At 36.5% G+C, this 24,846-nt stretch overlaps 1 protein-coding gene across 1 annotated transcript in view; it reads right to left on the bottom strand.

Moving 5' to 3' along the window:
• Positions 1-24,846, bottom strand: part of AR (androgen receptor) — a 192,728-nt gene that overhangs the window by 32,194 nt on the left and 135,688 nt on the right. Inside the window, exon 4 of the mRNA XM_072956528.1 lies at positions 4,560-4,676. Coding sequence (XP_072812629.1) covers positions 4,560-4,676 — 117 coding nt within the window. The remainder of the gene's footprint in view (positions 1-4,559; positions 4,677-24,846) is intronic.

Genomic DNA, 24,846 nt, shown 5'->3' with positions numbered 1-24,846 from the left:
CCACAAAACTATTTTTCTCAGAACCCACACTAAGAAACACTGGCCTAGATCAAGGCAACAGACTTGTATAAAGGAAAGACTATGCACATGGTCAGTATTTGCAGGTATCAACCCAAACAGAGGCAACTAACTCCAGGAACCAAGGTTGTAATCCGAGATGCTTAACAAAATTTGATGTTAGAAATTTCTCTCTCTTTCTACCTGGTCTACTATCTCTTCTATAAAATTCAAGCCATCAACTATACAACATTCATGCTGCCACTAATTCTACTAAAAAAAAAAACATGTGAAAAAGATCTCAAATGATATGTGAACATGTTTCTATTGTGCCATAGCTCTTCAAATGGCTTTTAGCATAATAACCAAGTACATTTTCAATGTGGTTTCTTTTCAGCTTGCCTTCTCCATTTCCCCAGATCTGGCCATATTAAACTACTTGCTATTCCTCAAAACCTCAATGCTTTTTTTTGAAGTCTCTGTGCCTTTATTCAAAATGTGCCCTTCACCTTGAATGTCCTTTCAACTCAACTTCTTTCCAGTCATTCCCTATTTATCCTTTAAGGTTAAGGTGTATTAATTATCACTGTATTTCTCCCCTTGTTTAACTTTTTGAGGAAAAAGATTATATTTTACCCATATATGTTCTCCCTAAATGCCTACCACGGTGTCTGGCACATAGTTGGCACTCAATGAATATTTGCTAAATGGATAAATAGATGAGCGAATGGGTGGAAAGATGGAAGGTTTAGCTAACTGGCTTGCTGGAAGGACGAATGGATAGATAGATGCATGAATAAATGTTGTGAAACTTGTATCCTGAAGAACCATGCCATGAATGATGTGTCAGCATTGGAATCACTCTTTCGCATCCAGGGCATGTGATGCAGAAGTAGCAATGCTGGGCTGCTCTTGAGCATGGAGAATGATGAAAGAGATGGCATCAAGGCTGCCTTCAACACTGGAAACAACAAAGATGTTCATAGTGTCCATGGCAATATCAGCTCATGGCCAGGGCTCCCTGAGCCATCCTCTAGAGAATCATGGAGGTTGTTAAAAACCTGTATCTCTTTTAAAAAAAATTAAAACCTGCATCTCTGTTAATAGTTTTGAGTCTCAGATGTGGAGTTCAGTCTCCTAGTAGGAAAGAGACTTCTCAAATATGCTAGAGTAACCCCTGAAAAAATGCTGCACACTTCAGATTCTCATATGCTCTGGGGCTCCATGTTTCTTCTCCTCTTCTGGGGTTTGGCTGCTACCTGAAATTCCTGAAAGGCCTACCATCTTCCATGGTTCAGGAAAGGAGGGTGTAAGCCAAGACCAATGTCATTTATTAAAAGCTGAGAACACAAAGAGTTACATAACACAAAAAGAAATAATGATCAGGCAGGAATAGGAGAGAAAATGAGAAGGAAGGAAGGGTCAGGGAAGAAGATAATAAGGTAAGGTAATTCTTTCTCATTCCATCTTGGAAACTGGGAGTATATCCTTCGGAGGTGCAGAGCAAAGTGAGACTGGTTGTATATTAATTCTAATTATGGGCTGTGAAAAAGTAGCAGTTAATTCACCCGAGAGAAGGTGCTTCTCTGGACAGTTATATTTATAACTTTAATGAAAAGTAGGCAAAGAAGTTAGATGATTGAAGCAATTAGCAATACGTGGTTTTGCAAAAGCAGCCAGAAATGAACCATGCTCAAAGAAAGGCTTATCCTTGTTGTAGAATGGTAGTTGAGAGCCTGGAGGTAGTCTTTCAGGGAAGCACTCTGAGAATACAACCACCTCCAGAATCCTTTCAGAAGCACCAAGAGCTGCTAAGAAAAGAGGAATCAACAGGAAGATAGGCCTAGAAGCAGAAAGGAAAAGGGTATGTGTTTTAAGTATCTTTGAGTTGAGGAGATTCCATCACCAAACAGTAGATGGAACACTGGAGAGAAAGCCAGATTAGAGATCTTGAGGCATCAAGATCAAGCAGTCATCAGCTGCAGAGTGCCAGCTTCTCTAAGATACAAAGACAGCCCTCCACTCTGTCAATAATCTATCCATACAGTCTGCTTTTAGACACATGATATATCTTATTTATGTGTGACCTGAGGTAGCAAAAATTACTCTGCAAGTCAAAGCACTCAAGTTTAGACTATCTATGCTTCTAGAACAGTGGATAGACAATCAAAAAAAGGACTGATACATCTACAATCCTTTCTCTGTGACCTTAGATATAGAATCACAAAATTGTAGTGCCAAAAAAGTCTTTGGTGAAGCCTACTACCACATTTTTGTCATGGTAAAACTGCCTCAGAGGGGAGAAAGGACTTGCCCAAGGCCAGATTTCTAGTTGCCATTTTGGAATATATTATACAAGCTTGAACTGAGTGTTAGGAGAAATAAAACAAAATTATATTACTTCTCTTTCACAGTGATCAGAATGTTTATGCTAAACTCAGATCTTATGAAAAAGGAATTCTATTACTAATGTATTCAGAAGCACATCAATAATATATTCACTCTATCAATGCTTGTTTTCTTTTTGCATTGTTTGTTTGAGTAAAGGAATAGTTAGTGGACACTGAATATGTAAGTTAACAATAAACTTGGGAAGGGTTTGCAGCAGGTAAGCAGGGAATGTGGAGATGCGTTTAACAAAATGGAAAGGTTTATTTTTCAAATAATGATGTCTAAGAGAGTAAACACTTGGGTTTCTACCAACATGTTACTTGAACATATGATTCCTTTTAATCGCCTTCCAAACAGGATCTTAATGGTACTTTTGGTTTGAGATGATAAAGAGTGATTTCTGGTGATGTTCTGCCTGTTGGAGCTATTACATATTACAAGGTATGCCAAGTAAAGCCAGATACATGAAACTAACTTTAGGATTTGGACCCAAATATTATGAGGACTTTTGTTACCATTAAAAGTTATTTGTGTCAAAGTGTGCTTGCAGTTCATTATCAGCAGATGGAAAGCCAAGAGGTTCTCTACTTGGGAGCCCCCATCTCTTATACACAATTCACAGAGGGCTAAATAATTGAGAGTTGAGTGTATCAGAACCCTCACCATGGGATGATCCCTCCCCACCCCCATGAATGTTGTGACAACATTCATATGGAGAAAACTTCATCTTGTCAATGACTTTGCCACCTTTCCTGGCTTTCCTTCTGCACTCCCACTTCACTCCTAGTCCTGTTTCTTCCTCAGCACTGTAGACCATAATTGTAGAATTCCTCTGGAGTAAGCCAAGCAAGGAACAAAATTGTTTTTTCTGAGACATTTGAATTTAATTTGAAGTGGCTGCCTGGAAAACCACTCACAGAGCCTATGATATCTAGTAGTACTGGATACTACTTGAGATACTTCTTTCAAAACTGTCTCAAATTAAGCCTAGGTCAATTCACTTGTACTTTGGTCTGTTTAAAGACTATCACTGGCCTGTAAGGAAGGGAGGATACAGTTATTCACATGGAGACCCAAACGTGGTTAGAAAACAAATTGATTTCTGTAAATATGCATATAGGCAGACAAGGTATTGAGTACCTTGCAGAAAGACAAAGATAACAAGTGTTCTAAATTAGCCTTGAGAGGGGGATGGGAGAGGGCAGGATTCTAGGCACTTGGGTTTTCCAGGATAATAATAAGTAATCAGGTACGAGGCTACAGTTTCAGGCATTCAGAAACAGCTTGCCTTTCTTCAAGTTCCATTTCCAAATCAAAGTAGATTAATGAGCTTGCTTTTCTCATGAAAAGTGAATCTTTTTGGAAGCATCAGGCAGTAGGGAGGACTCTGGCACTGAGTAGATGTAAACATGAAGAAATGAGGAATTTGAAGGGGGAAAATGTAAGTGTCAGCCAAACCTTTTCTGTAATGGTGACAACACTCATGGTAGACCCAGACTAGAGGACAGAGAGCATTATGATGGGAGATTGCCCATAAAAGAGCTGTATTTTCATTTTGTCAATCTACTCTGTTACTGAACTAAATGCTTTTGGAAATGGTCAATAGATTTACAAAGAAAAGGACATGATTAAAAGGCCTGCTCATCCCTGGAGATATGGGATAGGAAATTGGCTCTGCTTGGCAGCCTAGTCATAGGCTCCAAAGAAAATCAGCTTTTCATTCCAGGTGGCCAGCCCTACAGTATAGGAGATAGCTAACTGAGGGATATTCCTGGGTGTTCAGGGCCAGCTTGTGCCTGGGTCATCCTGCACCTGTGACTGTTCTGGATTCCTTAGTTCCCTCATTCTAGACATCATTTAACAAAATAAGGTGAGTACTATTATGTCCCCTAGGGAACTCTTCATAGCCAAGTCCACACTCACTCACTCTCTGATGGGTCCTGATCCCTGCTTCACACCTCCTTCTCCTATTTTGAGCCCCACAATGCAGTGTGGCATGGTTAAGGACAAAGAAATCACCAGCTGGCTGATGGCCACATTGGATATGAAGGGGTCATCCTGTATCTAGAGCATGGCAGGCCTCCTTAGAAGCATCAAAGAGGAAAACTTGGTTTAAAGAAAGAATGAGAGAGGGAAAGGGAGAAGAAGAAAGAAGGAGAAAAGTATCATACCTCCCAGAGTCATCCCTGCTTCATAGCATTTCCGGAGGCGACAAGATGGACAATTTTTCCTTCGGAATTTATCGATGGTGCAATCATTTCTGCTGGCACACAGGTACTTCTGTTTTCCTGGGAGAACAAATATAAGAGTAGACAGCCTTGTTAATGTGTTTCCAGAGTCTCACTGGAAAGTATTTCTAGGCAGAAAAGGCATTACGATATATCCTACCAGATGAGAGAAGTGGACAAATAATGGCTCAAACAATTTGATCACAAGGAATCTATTAAACAAGGGTGGTTTAATTCAATGCTATATTGTTTGTTTTTCATAGGTGTTTTTCATAGGGATGAACAATTCATATCATGCTGATACCACCTTTAATATGATTATTCACTGTTTTTTTAAATTAACTGCTCTACCTTTACTAAAAGCCAAGAATGGCCATTAGAAAATGATCATTGACAAAAATTGTCACTTCTTTAGTATGGCATAACAGACACTTGAGCTCAGGCAATGTTTCCCCTCTTGACCTTTGTGATCACGCATAAGATCATACTCAAGCTAATAAGATGCTTACTTTTCATAATATGAGTACAGGTAAACCTTCTATAAGGGAGAACTCCACACAATTTTTAATTGTTTTTTAAAATTTTAGCAATCATACCCCCAATCCTGCAGGTTATAAAAATCAGAGATAAAGCCCACTCATTGTGAAGTGAGTCACAGCAAATGAAAATAAGTCCTTTGAAGCTCACAGAAGAAAAACAATCGCTGTCATGCACACCTTAAGTTGAGACAGATACACAGAAACATACGCATGCAAACACACCACACTCAGACTCAGAGGTCCTCATGATTGTGGAGGAAGTCTACTCAAAAACGCATGTATTAGTCAATACTTAGCCCCCTTGCTCCTAGCACAGCCCAGCACACAGTAGGCCTTCAGTAAACATTTACTGAATGAATACACAAATGGAACAGACAGATTCAGAGGCATGTAGAGTCACCAGCAGAAAGAGACAGTGATATATACCCTGCTGCTCTGAAAAGAACATAACTTATGCTAATGGCCCTGCCCTTAGCCTGAGCCCCTGCATCCTCTCATTCTACCCCTTTCTTTCTCCAAGTCCTGGGTATTTTTTCTCTCATTTATTGCTATGCTTTATGCGACAGACCAGGATTTTAGGGAGGATTCTTTTGGCAGAGGAAGAAAGTTTGTGGTAGGGAAAAGGAATAAAAATTGAAGAACAATTGTTATTTGATATCAGGGGAAAAACCCCATAAATTTAGCTACAGCTCAGTTTACTTCCTTAAGTCAGCAGAAGATGTACATATCAGTCACAGAAAACACATATAGTAGGTTATTTTATGTAGGAGATTCAGTGTAACCAGGTTAGCAAAATTTTCCTTTTCCTTCCCTCCTTCTTCACTCCCTCTCTCTATCCCTCCCTTTTTCCCTTCCTCCCTTCTATCCTGACTCCTTTCTTCCTCTTCCCTTTGTCAAAGGACTTCAGAATTCTGGGCTTGAAGAAACTGTTAAAAATAGCCCCAGTATAACACTTTCATTCCAAGGATGAGTTCTGGGGAGATGACTTACATGAAGAACAATGAATTGGAGGCCACTAAAGGACAAAATCTGCCATTTAATAGGCACTTACTATGAACAAGGCCTGTGTTAGGGGATTTATATACATTATTTAAATGAATCACTTCAGCAGCACTTTGAGGTACATACTATCATCATTTTCACTCAACAGATAAAAAAACTAAGGCCTCTAGGCCTATATTCATTCTAGCATACCACAGGATTTTATTTGTATAAATAGAACACACAATTTGTTTACAGCTTGTTTGTGCTGCAAACTGAGGACTGTAATATGTACACAGAAAGGATGGTACTATGATTGCCATACAGCCTTTAGGTGTCAACTCCTATAAGGCAGGCCTTATATCCAATTCCAGTGGATTTATTTCCACTGCTATGAGTATCCAGAAGTGGGACACCCCTACAGTATCAGTGCTGCTGCAATCCTAAAGACTACAGGCATATCTCAGAGACAGTGTGAGTTTAGTTCCAGATCACCACAATAAAGTGAATATTTCAGTAAAAAGAGTCACATGAATTTTTTGTTTCCCAGTGCATATAAAGGTTACGCTTACACTATACTGTAGTCTCTTAAGTGGCCAATAATATTATGTCTAAGGAAACAATGTATATAACTTCATTTAAAAATAAAAATACTTAATGCCTATCCTTCTCAAACTATTTGAAAAAGTTGCAGAGAAGGAATGGATCTGAACTCTTTCTACAAGGCCAGCATCACCCTGATACCAAAATCAGACAAAGATGTCACAAAAAAGATAAAGTTACAGGCCAATATCACTGATGAACATAGATGCAGAAATACTCAACAAAACATTATCAAACTGAATTCAAAAATACATTAAAAAGATCATACACTGATCAAGTGGAATTTATTCCAGGGATACAAAGATGGTTCAACATCTGCAAATCAATGAATGTGACACCACAGTGAAAGATGGAACAATAAAAATCACATTTCATCTCAATAAATTCAGGAAAAAAAAACTTCTGACAAAATTAAACACTAATTTAAGATTAAAAACTCTTAAAAAGTGGGTTTCAACGGAAAATACCAAAACATAATTAAGGTGATATATGATAAATTTGCAGCTAACAACATACTCAAAGGTGAGAAGCTTCAGCTTTTTTTTTTAATGCTTTCAAGCATTCCCTCCAAGATCAGGAACAAGACAAGGATGCCCACTCAAACTACTTTTATTTAGCATAGTGTTGGAAGTCCTAGCCACAACAATCAGACAAGAAAAAGAAGTGAAAAGAATCTAAACTGCAAAGGAAAAAGTGAAACTGTCACTGTTTGCAGATGACATGATATTATACACAGAAAATCCTAAAGATGCAAACAAAATACTACTAGTGCTCATCAATGAATTCTGTAAAGTTACAGGATACAAAATTAACATATATAGAAGTCTGTTGCATTTCTATACAGTTAAAAATGAACTATTAGAAAAAGAATTTTATAAAACAATCTCGTTTACCATCACATCAAAAAGAATAAAATACCTAAGAATAAACCTACCTAATGAGGTAAAAGACCTGTATTCAGAAAACTGTAAGAAAATGATGAAGGAACTGAAGATGACACACACACATGGAAAGATATACCACATTCATGGATTGGAAGAGTTAATATTATTAAAACACCATATTACCCCAAACAATCTACATATTCAATGCAATCCCTATCAAAATACCAATGGCATTTTTCACATAACAAGAACAAGTAATTCTAAAATTCATATGAAAACAAAAAAGACCCCAGACAGCCAAAGCAAAATTAAGAAAGAAGAATAGAACTGGATGTATCATGCTCCTTGACTCTAGACTATACTACAAAGTTACAGTAATCAAAACAGTCTGCTACTGGCACAAAATAGACACATTGATCACTGGAACAAAATAGGGAATCTAGTAATAAACCCATTTACTTATAATCAATTAATCTTCAACAAAGGAGGCAAGAATATACAATGGAGAAAAGACAGTCTCTTCAATAAGTAGTGCTAAGAAAACTGGAGAGTTACATGTAAAAAATGAAATTAGAAAATTTTCTCATACTATATAGAAAAATAAACCAAAAATCAATTAAAGACCTAAATGTAAAACCAGAAACCATAAAACTCCTAGAAGAAAACACAAACATAACATTCTTTGACGTAAATTTTACCAATATATTTTTTGGATCTGTCTCCTAGGACAAAAGAAACAAAAGCAAAAATAAACACATGGAACCTAATTAAACTTAGAATCTTTTGTACAACAAAGGAAACCATTGACAAAATGGAAATGTGACCTACTGAATGAGAGAAAATATTTACAAATCATATGACTGATAAGGGGATGATATCCAAAATATATAAACAGTTCATAGACACACAATGGAATACTACTCAGCCACAAAATTAAATGAAATATTGCTATTTGCAACATGGATGAACCTGGAGGATATTATGCTTATTGAAATAAGTCAGACAGAGAAAGACAAATACTGTATGATATCACTTATATGTGGAATCTAAAAAAAATAAAATGAATGAATATAACAAAACAGAAACAGACTCAGATATAGTGAACAAACTAGTATTTACTAGTGGGGAAGAGAAAGGGGGAGGGACAAGATATGGGTAGGTGGAGTAAGAGGGACAAGCTACTACATATAAAGGAAATAAGCTACAAGGATAAACTGTACAGCACAAGGAATATAGCCAATATTTTATAATAACTTGGAGTATAAGCTATAAAAATTTTGAATCACTGTATTTTACACCTAAAACTTATATAACACTGTAAATCAACTATACCTCAATAAATAAACAGATAAATACTTTATTGCTAGAAATTGCTAAACATCATCTGACAGCACAGGGTTGCCACAAACTTTCACTTTGTGAAAAATGCAGTATCTGTGAAGTGCAATGAAGCAATGTACAATAAAACAAGGTATGCTTGTAGTTTGTCATATAGATTAGTGAAATAAAGTCAAGTTAAGAGCAATATTTGACTTCTTTGAGGAATCTGTCCTTGCACAGGAAAGTAACAGCTCCTGTACTCGTTTGCCAGGGAAATGTTGCATGGTCAATGGAATAGGGTTCCCAGGGGAGTTCTAGACTCTACTTCTGAAAGTAGATTACCCTGTGAATGAGGGAGGAAAGTCCAGTACAATCAATTACACTGCATATTAATGTAACATTTACTGAGCATCTATTATGCACTGTACTAGGTGTTGAGGGTATAGATAAAAGTTTGCTGATCAAAAATGTTCAAGTCCCAGATAACAGAGAGAGTACGGGCCTGAAACAAGAATTGAATCCCTGTTCAATCTTATCACTAACTTACTGTATGACCTTGGACAAGTACTTTTTCCTCTTTGGGCCCCACTGATAACATGAAAGGTGTTGAAATGGGGAATCATTACAAATTTTTCCAGCTCTAGAGTCTTTCATATAAAGGGCAAAACTATTACCAGTAACCAAGAAATTAACCAAAATAATGGTCTTTTGTCCCTCTTCTCTCTCCGTTTAGGGCAGTTACTTACTGTAACATTGTCTCTTACATCTGGAATTATTTGGTCTCTTTGTTTTCTAAAGCCCTTCAAAAAATTAAAGCACTTAATATAGTGTTAGAAAACCACTGTTATTGCAAGCCACATGCAACATATGTATAAACAATATGCTTATATGAATACATGTATTCATATATGTGTGAAGGCACAGGTGTGTGAGCATGTACACACAGGGTTTCTGAATTATCTTTGTATACATATGTATATATGAGTGGCTGTGTTTGTGTGAGCACATAAAGCAGATAATTGACTAAAATATACAAATAAATATATATGACATATGTGTTTCTTTTAAAGCAGAATAATGTTTTTAAAGTTTTCAATGACACTTGATAGTGACAGAAGTGGCTGAGGTTTCCAAAGATGGATATGAAAGGAATCTCCTAAAAATAGGACTGTGATTCATGTGTACAGTTTGGATTAGGAACAGAGATGAGAGACTGAACAACCTCTCAAGGATGCTTCCAAACCACTTCTCCCACCTGAATTATCAACTTCCTCAAATGATGGCAGAGTCAATGTATAATCACTAGATTGTTATTACTTCTTTCCTATTTATTCTACTTCTCCAATATGACTGAGGTTATCAGGGTTCTTTATAATAACAATGTATTAAAACAAAACACAATATATAATAACATATATAATATATATTTATAACATATATATAATACATAGCATATTATATAATATAAAATAATGGTAAATTAAAACATAAAATAAAATAAAAATCCCTCCCATTTGATTAGCTTATAAAAGTTAAGAAACAATCTAAAGTAACTATAACATGGATTATTATATACCCCATTATATAGCTAAAGAAAATGATGCTCATTAAGATGAAATTGACCTCCCTGATACCACATTGTTTATTTGTTCTATATCACAGTCAATAAGGCTATGAATCTCACATATTGGAAATAATTTTAAACACTATTTGCTCACACCACATCCATGCCTCCATAAAAAGCTTGAATCACCTCTGCAGCATCCCTGCCCCACCTTTTCTTGAATTGCAGCCCACTTCTTTTCTGGATTCTGTTACAAGGCTCTTCCTTCCAGGAAACTCAATGTCTGTCTCCCTGTAGCTCTGACCCACTGAGGCTAATTAGAAACACATAATCTTTGGTCTGTAAAAGACTTTAAAATCTTTCTAATAAAATGTCCCAATGTGGTACTTGACTCCTCAGTTATGATAATGGGCAAAAACTGTTGAAATGACATGCCTCAAGTCACAGGAAGTTGGTGGTAGAGCCAACACAAAATCTGGCAACTGCATCCATCTAATGGATACATGGTGTGGGTGAGTGTAGTCTCATGACAGAGTAATCTGAGGATGTTAACTGTCTTTGTCCATTATCTAGTAAGTGTACGATCTTGTGGCTACTTTCTCAGTTGACAAAAGAAGTGTGTAAGTGAGATCTGGGCCTGCTCCAGGATGGTCCTAGAAGGTCTTCTATTCCCATGCTATAGCCAAGGTAAATAACCAACACAGAGCACACAACCTCCTATCCATTTACTCCTCCTACTCAGATTCTATGAACATTGTACCTAGCTCTTTGACACTGTTGACCTTCAACAGCAAAATTATATCAACAATCTATAATCAGTCTCACAAAAAGTGTCATTGTGATATCTCTGGCAAACTACAAAAACACTTTCACACACTGAAGGAGGTAAGTCTACATTCTAGAACTGCAAACATATCACACATTTAAATGCTTGATAACTCTCTTATTAGAACAGCCCAACCATTTACTCTTGTGAATGGTCACACAATGAGCTGACATGAGGTCCTCTTCATGCCAGCTAGCTCAGAAATTCTTGACTGCCTGATAGTGTTCTTCACCTTTCTTCATGGTCCTATTCTTCCATTGTAAACCACAAGTATGATTCAAAGCTCCAGCAGGAACAGGGGTCATGGGACAGCCTTTAGATATTTTCTACAGAGACTCCTCATTTCTACTGTTTTCTTTCACCCCTTTGGTGCAGCCATGCCAGTAAGAGTTGAGGTCAATGTCTGATTAGGTGTCTTTCAATTTTTACCTTGTGAAAAATCCTATTCAGAGCACAGGAGTTAAGGTAGGGGAGTCACCCACCATCTGTGGTGGCATATCATGCAAATGAGAAGAGGGTTGAGTAATCATCTTTATTATGAACCTACAGAGAGGACTGAAGAATGTAGGATTTCTCATACTTTATAAAGAGAGTGTTAGTGCAGGGTCTTTATGAACAAAAGTGAAAAAAAACTTTATTGAGGTATGTAAGAGAAGATTGCAACTAAACGGAAAGATTTGCAGGGTTTCTGTATGACAAGATGCAATACTACAAGGATGCCAGGTTTTCACCTAGTCAGATCTATAAGTTTAAAACAACACAAACAAAATCTTCACAAAACAATCCCCAAGTTTATCTAAAGAAATCAAATGTGTGATATTGTCAAGATATTTTTGAAAAAGAAGAGACTTTTCCTACCAGACATTTGAAGTATTACAATGCCATAATAATTACAAAAGTTTGGTATTGACCCCAGCATAGATCAATCCGTGGAAGAGATCAGAAAAGCCAAAAACAGACTCTGCATATGTAATACATCATTCTAAATCAGTAAAGAAATAATGATTTATTCACTAACCGGTGTCAGAAAAACTAGTTATTCATTTGGAAAAGATAATAAAGTTAAATGACTAGTTGAAACCAAATTAAATTCCAGATGGATTAAATATGTCAATGAAAATCAAAAGCAAACAGAAATTCTTGAAATATTGTTAGAAAATATAGGTGAACATTTATTAATTTTTGAAGGTACAAGAGGGCTTTTTTAAAACATGGCAATGAATATGAAAAACTATACGGAAATGAAATGGATAACCTAGAAGAAATGGACAAGTTACTGGAAACATACAGTCCACCAACACTGAATCAAGAAGAAACTGATCACTTGAACAAACTGATCACTAGAAATGAAATCAAATGAGCCAGAAAAAACCTCCCTACAAATAAAAGTCCAGGACCGGATGGCTTCACTGGGGAACTCTATCAAACATACAAAGAACTCATACCAGTCCTTCTCAAACTTTTCCAGAAGATTGAAAAGGAGGGAATACTCCCAAACTCATTCTATGAAGCCACCATCACCCTGATACCAAAACCAGACAAAGACACTACCAAAAAAGAAAATTGCAGACCAACATCACTGATGAACATAGATGCAAAAATCCTCAACAAAATATTAGCAAACAGCATACAACCACACATAAAATAGATCATACACCATGATCAAGTTGGGTTCATCCCAGGAACACAAGGATGGTTCAACATATGCAAATCAATCAAAGTAATACATCACATCAACAAGAGAAAGGACAGAAACCACATGATTATCTCAAAAGATGTAGAAAAAGCATTTGATAAAATTCAACATCTATTTATGATAAAAACTCACACCAAAGTGGCTATACAGGGAACATATATGAACATAATAAAAGCTTTTTATGACAAACCTACAGCCAGCTTAGTACTCACTGGTAAAAAAACTGAAAAACTTCCCTTTAAAATCTGGGGCAAGATAAGGTTGTCCACTGTCATCACACCTATTCAATATAGTATTGGAAGTCCTAGACACCACAATCAGGCAAGAAAAAGAAATAAAAGAGATCCAAATTGGAAAAGAAGAGGCAAAACTGTCACTATATGCAGACGACATGATACTATATAGAGAAAATCCTAAAAATTCCACACAAAAACTACTAGAATTAATAAAAGAATTCAGCAAGTAGTAGAATACAAGATTAATGTCCAAAAATCAGTTGCATTTATTTACACTAATGATGAATCAATAGGAAAAGAAAATAAAGAAACAATCCTTCTTAAAATAGCACCCAAAGTAATAAAATACCTAGAAATAAACCTAACCAAGGGGGTGAAAGACTTATACATGGAGAACTATAAACCATTGATGAAGGAAATTAAAGAAGACTTTAAAAAATGCAAAGATATCCCATGCTCTTGGATGGGAAGAATCAATATTGTTAAAATGGTCACACTGCCCAAGGTGATCTACAGATTTAATGTAATCCCTATCAAATTACCCAGGACATATTTCACAGAACTAGAACAAATCATAATAAAACTTATATGGAATCACAAAAGACTCAAAATTGCCAAAGCATTACTGAGGAAAAAGAAAGAGGCTGGAGGAATAACTCTCCCAGACTTCAGACAGTACTATAGAGCTACAGTAATCAAAGCTGCATGGTATTGGTACAAAAACAGACATAGGGATCAGTGGAACAGAAAAGAGAACCCAGAAATGAACACACAAAATTTTGGTCAATTGATCTTCTACAAAAGAGGCAAAACAATGGAATAAAGACAGTCTTTGCTGAAGGCAAATGGTGTTGGGAAAACTGGACAGCAGCATGTAAATCAATGAAGTTAGAACACTCCCTCACACCATACACAAAAATAAATTCAAAATGGGTTAAGGACTTAAACATAAGACAAGAACAATAAGCCTCCTAGAAGAAAACACAGGCAAAACCTTATCTCACATGTATCTCAGTAATGTTCTCCTTGAGCAGTCTACCTAAGAAACAGAAATGAAAGCAAGAATAAACAAATGGGAACTAATTAAACTTACAACCTTCTGTGAAACAAATGAAACTATAAGCAAAACAAAATGACAACTTACGGAATGGGAGAAAATATTTGCAAAAGATGAAACTGACAAAGGCTTGATTTCCAGAATATATAAATGGCTCATACGACTTAACAAGAAAAAAAAAACTCAGTCCAAAAATGGGCAGAAGTCCTTCCTAAATAAGCAATACTCCAATGAAGAAATACGAATGATCAATAGGCACATGAAAAAATGCTCAATATCACTAATTATCAGAGAAATGCAAATCAAAACTACAATGAGGTATCACCCCCCACCAGTCAGAATGACCATCATTCAAAAGTCCACAAACAATAAATGCTGGAGAGGGTGTGGAGAAAAGGAACCCTCCTACACTGTTGGTGGAATGCAGTTTGGTGCAGTCACTGTGGAAGAAAGTATGGAGATTACTAAGAGACTAAAAATAAACTTACCATATGACCAAGCAATCTCACTTCTGGGCATATATACAGAAGGAACCCTACTTCAAAAAGACACCTGCACCCCAATGTTCATAGCAGCACTATTTACAATAGCCAAGACATGGAAACAACCTAAATGTCCACTGATAGATGACTGGATAAAGAAGTTTTGGTATATTTATACAATTGAATAATGCTCAGCCATAAAAAAGACAACATAATGCCATTTGCAGCAACATGAATGTCCCTGAAGAATGTCATTCTAAGTGGAGTACGCCAGAAAGAGAATGAAAAATACCATATGATATAACTCATCATATGTGGAATTTTAAAAAGTGAAAAAAAAGAGGACAAATGAACCTTAATATAAAACAGAAACAGACTCACAGACATAGAATACAAACTTGTGGTTGCCAGGGGGAAGGGGATGGGAAGGGACAGAATGGGAGTATGAGATTTGTAGATACTGACATATATATATATAGAATAGATAAACAAGTTTATACTGTATAGCACAGGCAAATATATTCAAGATCTTGTAGTAGCTCATGATGAAATAGAGTATGAAAATGAATATATGTATATTCATGTATACCTGAAAAATTTTGCTGTACACCAGAAATTGACACAACATTGTAAACTTACTATAATTCAATAAAAAAGAAAAAAATGACAATGAAGAAAATATGAATGAAAGTTCTGATAGACTTTAGTAGAATACATTTAAGTTTTCTTATGTGAAACAAACATAGTAATGAAATTTAAAGACAATCACAAACTAGAAAATACATTTTGGCATCAAGTATGTAAAAGTGGTGGTCAATTTTCTTGTTATATAAAGATGAACAGTACACTAGAAAAATGGGCAATGAGCACGAATAGGCAATTAAAAGAAGAAATACAAAAGATCAATAAGCACATAAAAGTTGTGCAATTTCAATTTTATTAGTAATCATAGAAATATAAATTAAATAAGGCATCATTTCACAAATCAGATTGGTAAAAATTCAATACTAATTACTGGTGAAGAGGTATTGTTAGTGGATTTATAAAATTTTTAGAGAGCAATTTTGTAATATATCTAAGAAATAAATTTGCATAACCTTCAACCAGTAATTCCACTTTTGGAATGTTTTATAAGAAAATAACCAGTTAAGCACAAAAAGTATCTCAATGTCACATTATTTAAACAAGAAATTCAGTCAGCCTTGTGTATTCATGGGTTTCACATCTGTGGAGTCAACCAAGAGTGGATCAAAATTTCACCTGTTTTCATTCTACTATGTCAATTTATTTTATTATTTGTTTGCTGTTCACATTTTCTCTCTTTTATTGCACTATAGTTGACATACAGAATTATAAAGTAATTCAATATTTATATACATTATAGGAATTAATCACCCTAGTAAGTCTAGTAACTATCTGTCACCAAAGTTATTACAATATTATTGACTATATTCCCTATGTTGTATATCACATCCCATGAATTATCTATTTTATAATTGGAAGTTTGTACCTCTTAATCTCCTTCACCTATTTCACTCAACCCCTCATCCCCCTCTCCTTTGGTGACCAGCAGTTTGTCCTCTGTATCTATGAGTCTGTTTTGTTTTGTTTGTTTATTTGTATTTTTAAAATCCACATATAAGTCAGATCATATGGTTCTTATTTTTCTCTGTCTCACTTATTGCACTTAGCATATTGCTCTCCACATTCATCTATGTTGTTGCAAATGTCAAGATTTCGTTCTTCTTCCTGGCTGAATTTTATTTCACTCTGTGTGTGTGTGTGTGTGTGTGTGTGTGTGTGTGTGTATCACATTTTTTATCTTTTCTTCTATTGAGGGACACAATTTGTTTTAATATCTTGGCTATTGTAAATAATGCTGCAGTGAAAACAGGGATACATGTATCTTTTTCGAATTAGTGTTTTCATTTTCTTCAGATAAATGCCCATAAGTGGAATTGCTAGATTGTATGGTAGTTCTATTTTTAACTTTTTGAGGAACTTCCATACTGTTTTCCATAGTGGCTGCAGCAATTTACAATTCCACCAATACTGCATGAGGGTTTCCTTTTCTTCACATCTCCTACAATACTTGGTTTTTGTTGTCTTTTTGATAATAGTCATTCTAACAGGTGTGCAGTGATATCTTACTATGATTTTGATTTTTATTTCTCTGATGATTAGTGATGTTGAGCATCTTTTCATGTATCTGCTGGTCATCTGTATGTCTTCTTTGGAAAAATGGATGTTCAGTTCCTCTGCTTATTTTTAAATTTTTTTTTTTGATGTTGAGTTGTGGGAGTGCTTTGTATATGTTGGATATTAACCCTTTATTGACATATCATTTGCAAATATCTTATCCCATTCAGTAGGTTGCCTTTTTGTTTTGTGGATGGTTTCCTTCACTGTGTAAATAGCTTTTTAGATTGATGTAGTCTCATTTGCTTATTTTTTCTTTTGTTTCCTTTGCCTCTGTATCTTTGAGTCTGTATCTATAGTCTTGCCTCAGGAGACAGATCAAAAAAAAAAAAGACCCAAAAAACTGCTAGAACTGATGTCAAAGAGCATATTGCCTTTGTTTCATTGTAGGAGTTTTATGGTTTCAGGTGGACTATGCCACTTTACATAAGGGACTTGAGCATCCGCAGATTTTGGCATCCACTGGGGCTCTTGGAACAAATCCCAAGTGGATACCAAGGGACAACTGTACTGGAAAAATTTAACTGTACAACATTAGGACAATGATTATATAAATTATTCCATATTCATGCGGGTGAACACTGTGGAACACTGTGCAGTCAATGTCTTTTTTTTTAACTTGGAAGGATATTCACAATATACTATTTCGTTAAAATAACAACAAAATGAAGTTACTGAACAATATATTTTATTGAATGCCACTTTTAAAACCTAAGTCTTTAGAGAACATATATTCAAGTTATTATTTTTCTTTTGCAGTGAACTTTTTTTGACAAATGAAACATTACAGAGGCTATACACACACACACACATACACACATACACATATATATACACATAATTAAACCTAATCTGCCTGAAGCAAGCATAAGAAACCTAGAACTCCTACTAGAGCTCTCCTTTTCTTCCCTTCTCTGCAGCCTTAGCATTGTGATACATGTTAGAGAAACTCTATAGGACTCCCCAAGGCTTTGTGGAAAACTTTAGAGACTTACTGATTTAGTTCAACCTTCATATCTCCTATTTCACAGATTAAGAAACTGAGACTCAGAGAATGGAAAAAAACGTGCTTTAGGTCATACCATGAGTCAATGTGAAAATAGGGACAAGAATCCAGGTTTCCTTATCCCTTGTCTAACAATTCAGTGCTATTCTCACTAAAGATAACAGATGTGAAAATAACATAAAGCATAAAGCATTGTACAGAGCTTATCTATTATTATTATTATTAAATAATAAGCTGTTTGAATATCTGATGAGGCAAGAACTTCTGCAGAGATCTTCTAATTCAACACTCTCATTTTACAGGTGAGGAAACTGAGATCCAGAAAGCAGAGTGGATCTGCCCAAGATTAAACAATGAGTCAATGACAGTGATAGAACTAAAACTCAAGTTTCCTGCCCACTATATTCTCTGAACATTTGCTTTATTATTTCAAAATCATTTTCAGATTAATTATCTTACTTAGTCTTTCTTCAAAGTAGGGAGGGTACAGACTGTTACCCTCAATTTACATATGAGGAAACCTGAGATACAGAGTGCCTATTGATGCCAAAGAATACAGCCCAGTTTCAATCCATGCTGCCATATACTTTCTACTGAACCACTATAACCAAGCAAATATTTTATTTGCCTTGCTCCTGACTTATTTGCCCTGTATTTCCTATATCTACCCACTGCCTCTTCCTAGTGTCAATGAGGAGTAACCCTTGACTTTCCTCGGGAAAGCAATAGAGAGAATGGGTAACCCACTGTGCTTTAGGTACTATTCTAAGTGCCTTCACATATGCTGAATCATTTAATTATTTCAAAATTCTTCCAGGTAGCTACTATACCTGTTTTAGGGTTGAGGAAAATAAGGTGCAGAGATGCTGTCACCAGCTAATAAGAGGCAGAAGCAGGATCAGAAGCCAAATTTGTATGACCTGTGATGTAGATGTTTTCCCTTGTCAGTGTGATATCTCTTCTCATATGGGCTCTGACACTACAGTGCAAAAAAAGAGGTGGCACAGAATAGGAAAAGCACAGAGCAGGAAGGAAGAAGACCTGAAGACCAGCCCTGCTGTCTCACTGAATCACTATGTGACCTGATGCATATTTCTACTTCTCTCTTGATCTTGGTTCCCCTGATTTATAACTAGAAGTGAATGTGTTAGGCATTAAGAGAACAGTAGCAGCCTAAGGAAGGTGGGTTTTGAAGTCTTCTATTCATATTAGAATTTCCGCTGGAAGCCTCAGAGTACACCTGAGTGTGACTCAAGAAGGGCTGAAGCCAGTATGCATTCTTGTTTTTCTGATCTCAACTCTCTTGACTCTAAGGGCTTTCTCTGAAAACCAAAAACACTACCTTACAGAAAAAGTAGCTAAGTGTCTTTCCCTTGAGTGAAGTACACAGACTGGAAGAAGACCAAGGACTGTTTAGGGTAATGTATCCTATGGACATTACTTTCTCTGGGGCTGAGGCAGCCTAAAACCTCTGGCCTAATTACCCAAGTGCTTTCATCTATGAAAAGAAATTCTAAGCATTGCTGATTCCTAGTACATTTATTTTCTCACAGGATATTGCTCTTGGGCCTGTAGAACAGGCTAGACAACTCTAAACACACAGTCTGTGCCCTGCTAAAAGGGAAGTCTTCTGGAGAAGGACTTATAAGATAGCTGAGTCCTTGTGATTTCAAGGATTTGACCATTCCCTCACATGTCCCACCCACCCAGAAACACAGATGGCAGTTAACCCATTACCATAGGTGGGCCCTCAGTCAGCCCCTCAGCTAATGTTCTACTGGAAGGCTTCTTAGGAGTGGTTATAAAGCCATGATCATTCTTGATTCTTTTGACATTACAGTTAGCTCTAGTGAATCAAGCCCAGACTCCTCCTCTTCTTGGCTTTCTCTATCTTCCACAATTTAGCCCAAGCTCCACAAAACAGAAACATAAAGAGTACTAGACTGGAGGTCAGAAGAGCAGGTGTCAAATCCCAGCTCCAAATGACCTCAGGCAAGTCTGAGCCTTGATTCCTCATCTAAAAAATGAGGATAAAAATAATGGCATCATCTACATCATAGTTATACAAAGCAAATGATATAAAATGCACATGAAAGTGATTTATAAAAAGGAAAATATGAGCTACATTAGAAAAGTTATGTGTAATGTGACTGAGTCTATCTTGTCTTCTATTTCCCTTTATCAGTGACCCTCTTCTGACTATGCTGCTCTCTTCATTGGCCCCTGCCCAAGACACAAAACATTTCATTCTCTGCCTCCTATCCCAAAATAAATACACATATACTTCTCTGCTAAAGAAAAACCTGCAGTGTTCAGTTCCAGGCCACATTCCTAAGCTACTGCAATTCATATAAACTCCCTGCTTCAAGAGAACAGGAAGTAGGAGAAGGTGAGGCTGACAAGTCAGATGGTGCCTAGGTCCTGAATAGCCTTGAATGCTATGCTATGTAGTTCACACCTTAATGTGAAATATTTGAACCCATCATTGAGTTCAAATGTAGGAGACGTTTGATAACTATCCTCTGATGATTAAAGAATAATATTTGACACTTACTATTCTCCAAGCACTATTCTAGGCAACTGGGGAAACAACAGTGAATAATACAGTGAAAGACCTTACCCTCAAGTGGGTGATCTTTTGGTGGAAACAGACAAATAATAAATGAGTGATAAGTAATAAATTAGATATTTTCAGATTGTGATACATACAATGAAGGAAATAAAACAGGCTTCTGTATTATAATGGGAGAGTTAATTTAGGTAAAGAGGGGAATGATTCTCTGAGGGTAAGACTTTGAGCTGAAACTTGAAGAACAGAAAAAGGCAGACATGCAAAGAACTGAGGAGTGGGGAGGAATTTCCAAAAGAAGGAAAGGCAAACACAAAGGCTTAAAGTCATGAATGAATTTCGAGTGTTCTTGGAATAGCAGGGTAGCCAGTGTGGCTGGCATATGATAAGGGAGGGGAGATGGTAGGAAAAGTTGACTTGATGTCAGAACCACGTTGTTCAGGGCAGTAATTCTCAAACTTGGCTGCAAGTCAGAATCACTGGAGGAGCTTTTACAAAATACAGCTTCCTGGTTTCAGTGTGATTTCTTTTTTAACATTCCCTTGGGGCTTCTAACATGCAGCTAGGGGATAGAATTGCTGATGTTGGACCTTGCCAGTAAACTGATTGTTTATGTAGTTTTGCAGCTGACACCTGATTAATAACATGACAAATGTTTGACATTGAAGTAGTATTTGACAGTTCACAAAGCCCCTTGCATTTTTTTTTGCTTCTTTGGATACTAGTGAAGTTCAGTCCAATCAGATGACTAGTGTGGGGTGCACCAAACATGATGTTCTTCAGATAGGATATGGTAAGACCATCTTGGAGAAGTACAGGTTCCAGTTTCACCAAGGAAAACACTATGAAGAACAGCCAGCTCACTTCTGCCAAGGATATTGAAATTTGGTTAGACCCAAGTTTTATGTTCTCAAGCTGTCTTCCCTTAGGTTCTGTCCAGTGCTGTGCTGGAGTTGGCTTGTAGAGACTATAGAAACCAGTTCTGAGCATCTATTCACAATTTCACATTCAGTGCTATGTTGGTGGCTTGAAATTGGTCCTGATAAGACTACCTGCATCATAGAAATCAGCAAGCACTACAAATATCAAGGCTTCCCAGTGACCCATGCTCCCTGGTAAGCAGAAATCCAGATTACTGGCACACCACCAATTCTGCCCTATTGGTAGCTTTACTTCCTTCTGGTTGAGTCTGACCCCCTTGTTCTTCTCTCCATACACTTTCATCTGAGCACACCTCTGGGGTTTGGTAATATGATTAGAAGAACAGTTTATGTAGCCTCAATTGCATTTTAGAAACATACTGACATCTTCACATGCTTTACTCAGTAGATGTGTTCCTGAACAGTTGTGTATAAATCACATTTCTTTAAACTCAATTCTCATTTGAATGTACAGTGGGGATTGACCGTTTAAAGAAACACTGTACTGAATACTTCAGTAAGGTTAAGACAATAATTCTTTTGCAAAATTAACAATAACTATTTCATTTATAAATTCTATCAAATACAAATTTTGCATAATATTGCAACTTTTGTGGAGAACAATTTGGCAAAAGCTTTCAAAATTAAAATATACATATGCTTTGGCCCAGCACATGTTTGCACAAGTGTGACATGACATATATACAAGAACATTCACTGCAATATTGTTTATAATAGCAGAAGACTGGAAATAACATAAATGTCCATCAATAGATACAGTTACACAATGCAGCCATTTAAAAATGAAGCAGTACTATATAAACTGATTGGAACAATATCCAAGATATATTGTAAAGTGGGGAAAAAGATGCAAAACAACAAAGAATACTAGTTCCGTGGGGAAAACTGATATGTCTTCTATATACGTTTATAAATGCAAGTATTGTGTCTACAAGGATACAGAAAAATTTAACAAATAATAATTGCCTCTGAAAAACAGAACTACATGCCAGAGGGATGGGGTTTAGATTATTTTTCACTCTTCAATCTTTTGTGATTTAAAAAATTTGTACCATGTGCACATATTGCCTACTTTAAATATACATTTAAAATAGTCACAGCTCTGTTATAAACTTCCCTGTTACCTTGAGAAATCATTTCCCTTCTCTGGGCTTCAGTAACCCCATCCACAGAACAAAGAGTTAGACTCCATAATACTTCAGACAGGAAACCAAAAAGGGGTGTCCCCAGCACATCCTAGTTCCCAATTTATTGAGTCACCATTCACAACAGGTGTGTTGCCTGTTCACCATACTGTGTAATTAGGGAAGCTGCTCTTTTAATAGGATCAGGGAAAGTGTCTCTGTTATAGACAAAAGAGTTAGTCAGTTAATATATGCCTACTGAAAATCCAATGGTCCAGACCTGTGCTGAAGTCTGTAAAGAAGAAAGAGAAATCATAGCTCTTGCCTTTTAGGAACTTGCAATCTAGTAGAAGATAAAATGAATCTCAGGAAGCAGCAGTAATATAAAAGAGTATAAGGGAATTTTGGACTGGGGCAAGGAGGTGTAGGTTATGGCTTTACTCCAATGAGTCACTGTGAAGCCTTGGGCAAGTCATTGCTTTTCACTGAGCTTCAATTTCATCATATATAAAATGATAGGGAAGTATGATGAGGAGAATTCAGTAATCTCTCAATAAATTAAAATTCATCCCAGAGATTAAGAGACTATCAGGCATAGACTGTAAAGCTTCTACTACTTGTTGTTAGTTATTTGTGGATTGGCAAAGAAGTGTGGTGTGGTAGCAGGAGTAAGGACTTAGGAGACAGAGGGACTGAGTCCCAGTCATTTACTAGTTGTGGCAAATAGCATAAATTTGAGCAAACAGCATAAAACCTCCCTGAATCTATTTCCTTCTTGTAAAATGGGGATCAGAGCATCTACTTTAGCAGAGCCATGAATATTTAAAATAATTTCTGTGAAGCACCTGGCAAATTTTAGGTACCTGGTAAACAAGAGTTGTTTGAATGGTGTGCACTATTCTGCAATCACGTGGCATGCTGGAAGAGGTGATCGAGGCTGAAGTAACTGCCAAAATTTTTATTGTGTCACGCTCAAGGGCTGTATTAATGTCATTTATTTATCAAGTGATCCACAATAAAGAGCTTTAATCAATTTACTCAGATTTTTCTTCCTATACAGTTCTAAAAATAAAGGTCACCTGAGATCAAATTTGAAAACTGAAATTTTTTTTCCTGAGAAAATTCTTTTTTTAATTGAGTTATAGTCAGTTTACAATGTTGTGTCAATTTCCAGTGTAGAGCACAATTTTCCAGTTATATGTGAACGTATATTCATTGTCACATTTTTTTCACTGTGAGCTACCTCAAGATTTTGTATATATTTCCCTGTGCTATACAGTATAATCTTGTTTATCTATTCTACATATGCCTGTCAGTATCTACAAATTTTGAACTCCCAGGAAAACTGAAATTTAATCTGCAGCTTAAACACATCTTCACTGTGTTCTCCTTCTGAAGGCTATTGTGATTTGATTTCCTAAAAATTCAAAAGCTAATTATGAAGATGATTATAATGTAGACCTTATCAAAACACTTATATGCTTCTCAACAAGAGTAATGACAGAGAGAGAGAATAAGGAGGGGGAGGAGGAGGAGCAGGAAGAGGAAGACAAAAGAGAAGGGGGGAAGAGAAAAGAGAAGGAAAAGAAGAAGGTGGTGAGGAGGAGGAGGAATGGGAGTGGGAAGGGGAAGGGAGGAAGCAGGGAGGAGGAGAAGAAAAAAGAAGAGATGAGAAGAAAAGAAAAAGAAAAGAAAACGTTTATAGAAGGAAAAACCCACTCCTCGGCTTAACTAAGGACCTATTGAGCTATGGGGCAATTTCAAGAAAAACTGGAGAAGCTGTTACCACCAGCCCTCCTAAGTGCTGCCTCACTGGTCTCAACATTGCCTATGGTGTCACTGCCATCCCTACTGGGGTGGTGGAAGCATTCCTGGTTGAAGGAGGTAGATGTGAGTTTGCATCTCAATTATTTCATAGTCACTTTCTCCAAGTCTTTCCCAAGGATTGATTTGAGTTGCTTCCCCTTAGGGAGTCATACTATGATGGAATCAGAGCACTAAGAAGCCAAAATTTTTTTTTTGACTCTAGGAAAGCTGCACAAAGATGCCAAAAGATTGAGATGGGACACTCATAGAGAAATCAGTGGAAATTATAAAGAAAGGAGCCAGTGTATTATAGTAGGGAAGAAATAAGGCATCATAGTTACACAGATTGTACTCAAATCCCTGCTCTGCCTCTTACTAACTGGAACTTGGAGCAAGT

Source organism: Vicugna pacos, chromosome X (genome assembly GCF_048564905.1).
Source record: "Vicugna pacos chromosome X, VicPac4, whole genome shotgun sequence".
Lineage (NCBI taxonomy): Eukaryota > Metazoa > Chordata > Mammalia > Artiodactyla > Camelidae > Vicugna > Vicugna pacos.
Note: the sequence above shows the minus strand (reverse complement) of the source record. Positions and strands in the feature narration are given on the sequence as shown.